The following is a 10,813-nucleotide window of genomic DNA, read 5'->3' as shown; positions in this document are numbered from 1 at the left end:
TAAATTAAAAAGTTTAAATCAGATTCAACTTGATCACTGTCTCTAATCATCGTCGGAACGGGCTGTTGAAGGCCTCTTTTTTAAAATATAATTACCGATGGAAGGAGAAAGACTTTTTGTGTAACCTGCCTTTGTGTTAAATTTTGTATTATTGATCAAGTCGAAAATGCTATCTAAAACACATACCACTCATGCAAAAAGAGGTGTCAGACAATTTTTGTTATCATACTGCTTTAATTACATTAAAGATGTCTGTTTCCGTTTTTTCCGTTAAATACCAATTCCTCAGAGCAATTGGTACTTTGCGGAACGGAACGGAACGGAAAAATAAATTAAAAAGTTTAAATCAGATTCAACTTGATCACTGTCTCTAATCATCGTCGGAACGGGCTGTTGAAGGCCTCTTTTTTAAAATATAATTACCGATGGAAGGAGAAAGACTTTTTGTGTAACCTGCCTTTGTGTTAAATTTTGTATTATTGATCAAGTCGAAAATGCTATCTAAAACACATACCACTCATGCAAAAAGAGGTGTCAGACAATTTTTGTTATCATACTGCTTTAATTACATTAAAGATGTCTGTTTCCGTTTTTTCCGTTAAATACCAATTCCTCAGAGCAATTGGTACTTTGCGGAATGGAACGGAACGGAAAAATAAATTAAAAAGTTTAAATCAGATTCAACTTGATCACTGTCTCTAATCATCGTCGGAACGGGCTGTTGAAGGCCTCTTTTTTTAAATATAATTACCGATGGAAGGAGAAAGACTTTTTGTGTAACCTGCCTTTGTGTTAAATTTTTTATTATTGATCAAGTCGAAAATGCTATCTAAAACACATACCATTCATGCAAAAAGAGGTGCCAGACAATTTTTTTTTATCATACTGCTTTAATTACATTAAAGATGTCTGTTTCCGTTTTTTCCGTTAAATACCAATTCCTCAGAGCAATTGGTACTTTGCGGAACGGAAAAATAAATTAAAAAGTTTACATCAGATTCAACTTGATCACTGTCTCTAATCATCGTCGGAACGGGCTGTTGAAGGCCTCTTTTTTAAAATATAATTACCGATGGAAGGAGAAAGACTTTTTGTGTAACCTGCCTTTGTGTTAAATTTTTTATTATTGATCAAGTCGAAAATGCTATCTAAAACACATACCACTCATGCAAAAAGAGGTGTCAGACAATTTTTTTTTATCATACTGCGCATGCTTTAATTACATTAAAGATGTCTGTGTCCGTTTTTTCCGTTAAATACCAATTCCTCAGAGCAATTGGTACTTTGCGGAACGGAACGGAACGGAAAAATAAATTAAAAAGTTTAAATCAGATTCATTTTGATCACTGTCTCTAATCAAGGACGACGTGAGGTCAGTCTAGATATCATAATGCATGACTTGCAAATGCGTTAATTTCATGATAATTTATCAGGACAATCCGACATATTCATCTACAGAATATTTTCCGATGTTATACATTATTACACATTTCACCTGTGAAGATGAGATTAAGTATACATTTGTGTTATTTGTATATGGAAAACCGTAAAACACAGAAATTTTAAAGTTTGTTTTGTTTTAAAGATTTTCGAAATTTTGATAAATGCCCCCTTTGGATACCTTAAATGAAATTCTTTTCCGTTCCGTTCCGTTCCGTTCCGTTCCGTAAAGTACCAATAGCCCCAAAGCCTCCCTAACCCCTGCATATCAGTTTAACTGTAGAAATGCATTTATATACCAAGCGAAAATTTAGATCTAAATCGTTTTAAGTAAAAAATATTCTGAATGTGAAGTTTAAATTGAGACCTTTTTCTCGTCGGATTTACTTTTGAAATAAAAAGATAACACTTACTTTCAACGCTGTTGTTTGTTCTGTTGTTCATATCTCTTTCATAAACATTCCACATCTGGGGAGGGAACAACCCGTTCAAATAGTTCCTTTCGAAGTAGTCAAGAAAGTCCCTTAGTCCATTATACCGCCTGCAGAGTCTCTGAGTTCTACGGGATGTTCTCAACAAACGAAAGTTCTGGCGCACAACAGCAATTGGTAGGTATCCGATGGCCATAACTTTACGGACTAAGCTTTTTACTGCTGGTCGTCGTCGGTAACTTGCCGCAAGACCTAAATTCTGGACTTTTCGCCACAAACTCTGATTGAAGTGAAAATAGCAACCACTAATTTGAGCGCGTGGAAGCTCAGTTTCTACTGCTGCTATCAATGCGAGCTCAAAATCACAGATGACTTTTCTTGGGCGCCATCTGTGCTGTGTGATTTGTCGAATTTTGACTTTCAGTGTTTCTAAAATATGTCTATAGTCACCAATATTGCGATCAGTCATTAGACAGTTTACAAAACACATCACCCTATTACGGTACCGGCCGTGAATGGTAAAATATTGTGAATATGGCCTTGGACAAGTTCTGAAGGTCCCGTCGCAATATATCTCTTTACATTGTCTAAGATTCAATAAGTTTTCACGTGTTGCATATATCAGAACACCCCAATCATTGTTTTTGTACAACAGAAATCTATCTTCCGACCATGTTCGTTTCCAATGCCCGTGAATGGAAACTTCATCAATATCATGAGGCACAGCGGGGACGTGAGCTAGTCGAGTTCGTGTCATTGTGGAACGGACTCTGTGGAATTCAGGAATATGTTCTCGATCCCCGCCTCCTTGTGCTACATTTCTCGCAAAGTTGTTGTATACCCGCTTTATAGGGACGCTCGGGTCTTGTTGAATTGCACTACGCAAAGACTGTAATGTTGTATCGACTCCTATAACCGTGTCGTCTTCTTCGTGTGTATGGGGACCTTCTTGCAAAATAGTTATATTAGGTGCTTGGTCATCTAAGTTGAATATATTTGTTTGAAGATTGGCCCTGCACTCTTGCCTCCAACATCGCCAGTATAAAGCATGAATCCTCTGTCGGTTTTTCTGGTATTTGAAACCGTTGTATATTAACACTTTTCCTCCGCGATTTCCAGCAATGACCCTAGCAGCCATTTTAGAGATGTAATGGTAAAGGGCATCAGAGTCCTTTATATACCATCTTTTCATGGGAACTTTCAATTTACTCAAAGATGTCAATTTCAAAACAAAATTGACATTTCTATATAAGGAATAGGGGCCAATGCAGTGCCATATTTTGACACTTCCTGTGCTTGCATCATCAACGTGAAGACGCGCATCACCGTTATTAAACACGTGCAAAGTGAGAAATTCTTGAATAGCTTAAAATAGGTTGAAATATGAAAGAATATTTTCTTATAAAAAATAAATAAAAAAGGGGGAATCAGCGGCACACGTGTCTGCAATTGCAATCGCTTTTATGATAATCTAAGTATCAATATTCGGTTTTTTTAAACAAGTTATATCTTTAAAAAACATATCCGACGCATTTTTGATGTATTAAAGCAAGTATATGAAGTTAAAATCCAACCATTAATCTTTATCAGTTAATTTTTTATCATAGTTTAAAAATTGCACAATGCACATAGGGCTAACGCCTGACAATTCTTAGTCCTATAATGTAAGACTTTGTAGGTTTATATCGTCTTTATACGACGTTTTTATCGGAATTTTTTTTTAACAATCAAAAGTCTCGTGGTTCAGAATTGATAGTAAAAAAGATCCGATTAAAAACGTCGAATGAAGACGCTATAAACCTAGCTATGAAGGTTTATATAATAGGACTAGAGGATTCGGAACGTCGAATATAGAGGGGGGATAGGATGGGTCCTGATCCCGAAATCCCGGGCTTAAAAAAATGAAATCCCGAAATCCCGGACTTAAAAACGCCAAATCCCGAGGTCCCGAAATTCGAATAAAGAATTCCCGGATCCCGAAAGGGTCAATCCCGAAATCCTGAGCTTAAAACAGCCGATCCCGGGCCGGGGTCCCGATGAAGGTCTTACCCACCCTCAATATACCTAGCTGTAAAGGTTTTTGAAATATAAAATGTACCCTGTGTTTAATAAGCATCTTTCTTTATTTAACGCTTCAACTAATTGGCGAATGTGGTGTAATTCAGCGACTTTCTCTTCCAAAACAAGTCGATCTTTATTGCATACGGTCTTTCTTGGGGGCTATGTAGTCCATATCGGGATACACCAACGATCTGAAAGTGGACATGAAATGACCTGGGCCCGTATATGTGTCGATATATTAAAACTAAAATAACTTTTTAATTCTTCAATGGATTTCCTAAAAATTTTAGTTTAATGAAGGGACCATTTTCAGGTCTGTAGTGTAACCTATTTATATCATATCCGGTGTGATATGTCGGACTATCGAACCGTCGGACTATAGAACCGTCGGACTATCGAACTGTCGGACTATCGAACCGTCGGACTATTGAACTGTCGGACTATCGAACCGTCGGACTGTCGAGCGGACCCCATTGTAACCAGTCCTGTTCAAACAGTTACTGTACATCAGTATGGATTTCTGTTGCCACAAAGAAAAAAGACAATTGGAAAATAATTCCATGTTTATAAGCATGTTAAGCGAGAAAACTCGTCAGTTACGATCAGCAGCAAATTACTTTTCCTTCCGTGATCTTTGTCTAACGGTTATGTGTACTACCAACCAAAATGAATGGCATCAACAATATGAGACATATACCAAAACAAATGGAAGAACCTAGTCTAAAAGTGCCGAAAGTGGGAAAAGGAAGGCCAACAAATTGGACACAAACGGAAGTATTTTCAAAATCGCTAAATTACTGGAAAAGAATGACGATGAATAATTACCAATTTCAGCTCTATGTACAAGAATGAAAGGATACTGCAGAACTGAAGATGACCCATACAGTTCCAAATATATGAAAAGGAAGCTCTTTGATCATCTCGGGCCATCCATTGTTATAGCAGAAATTAACGGGAAACCAGATGTTGTAACTTTTAAAATGACAGCATCAGAAATACTACATGAAATTTATAACAAACCGTCGGAGACGCAGACAAGTGAACCAGAATTTCTTGCACACTCCAACGACAAATCTACTTCAACTTCTGATCTTTCATATTCAAACAACAACTTCTGATCTTTCCTGCAGCAACGGCAGTTCCACGTCTACCTCTGACCTATGCAAGCACATTGATAGATGTACCAATATCTTAACTAAACTAATTACTACTTTCTGTCGAGATGTGCATACATGTATCTCACCTGCTCCGATTGATCCAACTTCTATGAAACGATTTTACAATGGAGTCACTAGGACACATACGCCATCTCCTGCTATATTTAGTTCTGATACATCAACATCAAAAGCAGCAACATATTTAAACAGTAAAAAGCTTGATAATAGTAGTACTGTTTTATCTAAGATTAATGGTGCCTTCGTAGATACAAGTCCAAGACCATCAAAGACGGCACTTATGGTTTCCCCAGGGAGATTTCCCCCGCCCCCTTCCTTATTTATATGTGGAATGGGGGAATTAAAAAACCAAACACATTGTTTAATATGCCCTTATACAAGATCACGGATTCCAGATATAAGACTTCAGGACATAATATTTACAAAAGTTGACACAAGACCTGAAGAGTACAAATGTTTGGGTACAGGTGTAACGTCAACTGTCTTTGAAGGTCGAGTTGTTATAAACAATTGTTTTAAAAGCGTTGCTATAAAACTTTTCAAAGAACCGTTTGACAACCTCGAAGGGATATCTGCGGAAGCAGGGCTTCTGAAAATGTTAGAGACGACAGGAATTACACCCAAGCTGTTTGGTATCTTACAAAGAACCTCCGAAGGAAACCACCCGGGAATTGTCCAAGAGTTGGTGCAGAACTCAATAACACTGTATCAACTTATTGTTGGACAACCTCATTGTATCACCAAACAAAAATGGTACAACATCGCATACCAACTAGCATTTGGTTTAAAGTCTATAAATGAGAAAGGTATTCTGATCAACGACTTAAAGTCAGACAATATTTTAGTGAATATAAACACGGATGAATGTCGTTTAACTTTTATTGACATGGGCCATGCTAGTTATATGCACGGAAAGAGATTTCCGATGACCACCGAAGAAGCAATTATTTACAACCATCTCGCTCCTGAAATAAAACATGGAGAGGAAACATCCGAATCGTCCGAAGTATTTGCGCTGGGTTGGATTTTCAAAAATATACCTTTACAAGAACTCTCTTTTATTTCACATAAATGTTTATCCTCAATTCCTCTACTTAGACCTTCTGTCTATGATATACTGAATTTTGTCGAAGAAATTATGTGACTTTTACTTTTGTCATTTCATTATTGTTATTTACTACATTGTAATACTATATTTGTTATTATTTGTTTGTTTACTTGCTTAATCGCTAGTATTTCAATTTTGAAATCAATAAAATAGGCATCCACCATTTTCATCTTTTGGGAGTGTGTTTTTTTTCTATGGTCAAACGAATTATACATGTCAACTTTTTATCAATTAAAAATGATTTCTTTTGAAATCAATGTTGATTTAACCTTTTTACATTAATTAAATGAATGAAGAAGCACATTATTAATTTTAACTACACCTCTAAAACCTCTTTTTTTTTTATTCATTAGTAATTTTATTTTTTTTTTTTGGTAACAATTTCTAATCCCCAATAAAAGATGAATATTTGGTGCCTGGTAGATATTTATCTCTGTTTCTATGTTATATTTCTTAATGATCTGTTCGACGGACATATGAGATACGTTTAAAAGGAAGTAATTTTTAAACCATTATTCAAAATATTTGTTGTTCCATCTGTAATGCCCGCGTCACACTGTCCCGATTTTTACGCCGATGGCAACACGATAATGGAAATTTTCAAAATCGGGGCTGATCGTATACAGATCGGGCTATTCGTAGTGCCATCTTTAACCATCTTTAACCATCGGCTACTTTTTCTAGCCTTCGGGGACAACTTCGGGAAGGGTTCTAAATTTTTTAACATGTTAAAAAATCTCCGAAGGTGCGCCCGATTTTGAGGGTTCGTATTGAGTTCGTATCACCATCCTCAATATCGTAATGTCACCGGGAATGCATCTTTGCACATCGTATTGCATTCGTGTTTCAATCGTTTCCATCGGGCAGTTTTGACATTACGATGTCTACACGAATGAATCACGAAGGTACCAGAAGGTCTTACGACGGCAACACGACTTCGTGAAGACCTCGTAATCCCGTCGTGTTGCCATCGAATAAAAGAACGAAGGCGACAAGATGGAACTACGACGGCAAGAAATCCAGCTAAATGTATTACTAAGTTAATTTTCGCGCTAAAATACATTTAAAGTGCCATGCGCGATATGCACTGGTCAGTCCAATACGACAGTTAAGAAATACGTTCACAAAACATGAGCTCATATCATATGATTCTATGAGAACAAGAAAGGCGACAGCGTTGTTTCTATTAATTCAAATGGAACAAGAAGAGCAGCTATTACAGGCTCAGGATTTACTTTTACAAGTAAAATATTATTTTTTGTCAATTTTTTATATCAAGTAACATAATTAAAGGTGACAAAGAATTTAGAGTTTTTAATTTATATTAGACAATGTCGGAACATATTCAATTTCTTCTATTCACTACAACAAAACGAAAAGACAAAAACGTTAGTTATGATAAGAGCGACAGGTTCAGGCCTTTTCCATCTGGATTGTTTCATATCATCACATGCTGGGCTTCCTTAAAATAAACGCGCCTCGTACACCAACACTGCAGGTACATGTATATAGGGAAACCAACTTTTTAAATGTATTCATTATTCTGATTTTTTATGTATCGTCTGAGTTGTTGTCACACGAATGTTTACTCCATAACCATTTTGTTTTCTATATGTCATATTTTGCCGCCTTTGTTGCTTTCCCCACATCCTTCCTTTTGTCTATATTATTGTCATATTCTCCTGGAAAGAGCTCTTTTTGAATAAAAGGGATCAACGAACCCATTACCTTACCTTTAATATAGATCAGTAAACATGGGCATAATTATGGGTGATTATTCAGACTAGTGCACACATTTTACAGTTCAAACAAGGCAATGCCGAGCGTTGCATCCCCTCGTATGTAACATATTGGGGACAAATATGGACACTATATTTGTATATGACACATGCAGAAAATGGTAAATTGAATATGCATATTTGATACATAAACTATTTTTTTTAGAAATCAACCAAAACATTTAGTAACTGGAAATACCTTTAATATTGTCTTTAGAACCAGCAGGTAAAAAAATGAGCAACCAATTTCCTGTGTATTATGCTATTTCAAGGAGAAAAAACAAGTCCATCTGCATGACCTTGACCTTTGGCCTTGAACGTAAAAAATGTCAGATCATTACAAGGAGGAACAATATACCAAATGTAGTTAAAATCTTTTGAAGCATATTGGTTTTAGAGTGTCCACAAGGGTGATATTGCCTTGTATTACAACTGCCACTGTGACCTTGACCTTTGAACTTTAAAGTCAATAGCGCTTAAGATATTCTTAACGAGTAACAGCATACCAAGTTTTGAGCATTTTGGTTCTAGAGTGTCCATAACAATTTTATCTACACGCAACTTACATGTAGTAGGCGAGGGGATAATAAACTAAGTTTTATAAGAATTAGACAAAAAGATCGATTACCCGCCATGCATGGCAGACTTGTACAGAAACGATATGTTGTCGAAATTCTGTTCGTATTTTTTAGACATTGTATGGCCATCGCGCCATCATCGTAATCCATCATGTAGCCTTCGTAATCCATCGTGTAGCCTTCGTGATCCATCGTGTAGGCTACGGCTGAGATAGGAAGCTTAAATACCCGTCTTCGGTTAATCTTAGTATGTCCATCTTTTGCTATCGTATACAATTTCAGCACCATCGTATAGACTTCGTTATTCATCGTACTTACTTCGGTCACTTTTTGGTATTTTAACGAGATCGGGACCAACTTCGTACGAACTTACAATTTTAGCATTCGGGTGTCCATCGTATATAAAAATCGGGACAGTGTGACGCAGGCATAAGTGTATAACAATGAATATACTCACACTTGAAAAAGAATGCAAAGACGTGAAACTACTATAAACATGTCAATTTGATCTCGTAAGATCTCGTAAGATCTCGTAAGAAAAAGAGATTAAAGATACCAAAAGTAAGTTCATTAACAAACTCAATAGTAAAAAATAACTAACAATGCCATTGCGAAAATGAATGGACTTTGCATATTTAGTCTATTTGGTTACACAGCGAAAGAGAAGCACCATATATTATAGTATACTACATACAGTACATCGGAAAGTAGATAGTTTCTATATATGGCTTTAGAAAATAAGTGTTGCAGTCTTGTACTTTAAGATTGAGCCATTTCTTCATATGAGTGATTGGGCGATCCACCAAATCACAAAACAAACCAATTTGTTTATTTTAGGACAGTAGTTTCAAACACTCGATTTTTTTTATTTTGAATATAAGAGTCGCATACACTGGTTTCCTGTCCTTTATCTGCTTTGGCTCTAACAACATAGGACTCAAATACACGTATATTGAAAGGTAGAGAACCAGGCTAAAGAGTAAAGAGTTGCATTATTAGCATGTAGAAAAAATGATTCTGAACCATTTCGCAGAGAATTCCGCTGAAACAGATGCTATGGGCCGTCGCATTAGGGCATTATTATTATTATTTTTTTTTTATCCCACAGTGATTTTGTTTTATGAAAATTTGCATACAATGTAGACAAGCATATTTTAGAAGTTGCTCTTACATGCTATTATGTCTTAAATGTTTGCATGTATGCTATTTTTTATTTGTGCTTAATTTTAGTTGTGCTTCAGTTTTGACTTGTTTAGATGTGTATTTTAGTAGTGCTTTGCATGTATTTCAATATGCCTGTGCTGTTATATATCCTGTCTGCATGCTGTGTGTTTGAATGTTGTGTTTATGTTATTCTATATTCGATAAAAAGCTCGAGTTTATGTTTGTATTTTTATATGTGAACCGAATCAAAATAAACTTTCGTATTCGTATATAATTACATTAGATGTATGTTTCATTATAATACTTTATTCTGATTAGCTAACAGCACATCACGTGTTATTCCGTAAGCAATTGTATCACTCAATAAAACTTTTCATTCATGATAACACGTGGTCCCACAATAAAGTGCACAGGTGAATTACATAAAAACAATATAAAATTCGTTTTTTATTGATCATAGCTAAAAAATGTAATTATAAGTATTGAATGCTTCTTTTTGTAACTTCATAGGGTTGTAAAAGTGTTGACCGTGCGCACATTTTTAGAATGAAGCGCTTCCGCGCTTCATACAAATGTACTTCGGTCAACGCTTTTAAACCCCAATGAATTTACAAAAAGAAGCATTCAATTCTTAAATACAAGCTATTGTTCACTAAAATACACCTACGTAAAAAAAAAAAAGTATACCCGCACGTTCTAAATTAAGGCTAAATGTGTGTAAATTTTAGACATTTAATTAGACTTTTGGTTTCTTCGTCATTTCTATCGTTTGTACAAACATACATGTATATATGTGTAGGACTCAAATCGATGGTGGGTTCCAGATCTATGACAAATTCATGCGAATTCCTAATCTATGGCTAATATGATGTCATAAACGTCAAACAAATCACAAATCTATGGCATGCAGGTTTTTATACGACCGCAAAAATTTTTGGGGATCGTATTGCATGGTACATGTACATTTGTATGTAATCGTTGTCGTCTGTGTCGTCCAAAGACACATTGGTTTCCGGATTATAACTTTAGTTTAAGTGAATAGATCTTTATGATTTTTTTTCAGAAGGTTCAATACCAC

At 35.8% G+C, this 10,813-nt stretch overlaps 1 protein-coding gene across 1 annotated transcript; it reads left to right on the top strand.

The window, feature by feature from the left end:
• The first annotated feature begins 4,425 nt into the window (after nt 1–4,425).
• On the top strand, nt 4,426–6,532 carry LOC139523734 (probable serine/threonine-protein kinase DDB_G0272092). The gene has a single exon (XM_071317985.1). It carries the CDS (start codon nt 4,935–4,937, stop codon nt 6,249–6,251), a length of 1,317 nt encoding a protein of 438 aa, XP_071174086.1. The 5' UTR covers nt 4,426–4,934; the 3' UTR covers nt 6,252–6,532.
• Nucleotides 6,533–10,813: the final 4,281 nt, after the last annotated feature.

The sequence above is a fragment of the Mytilus edulis genome, chromosome 5 (assembly GCF_963676685.1).
Source record: "Mytilus edulis chromosome 5, xbMytEdul2.2, whole genome shotgun sequence".
Lineage (NCBI taxonomy): Eukaryota > Metazoa > Mollusca > Bivalvia > Mytilida > Mytilidae > Mytilus > Mytilus edulis.
This window is presented reverse-complemented; position numbering and strand designations above follow the sequence as displayed.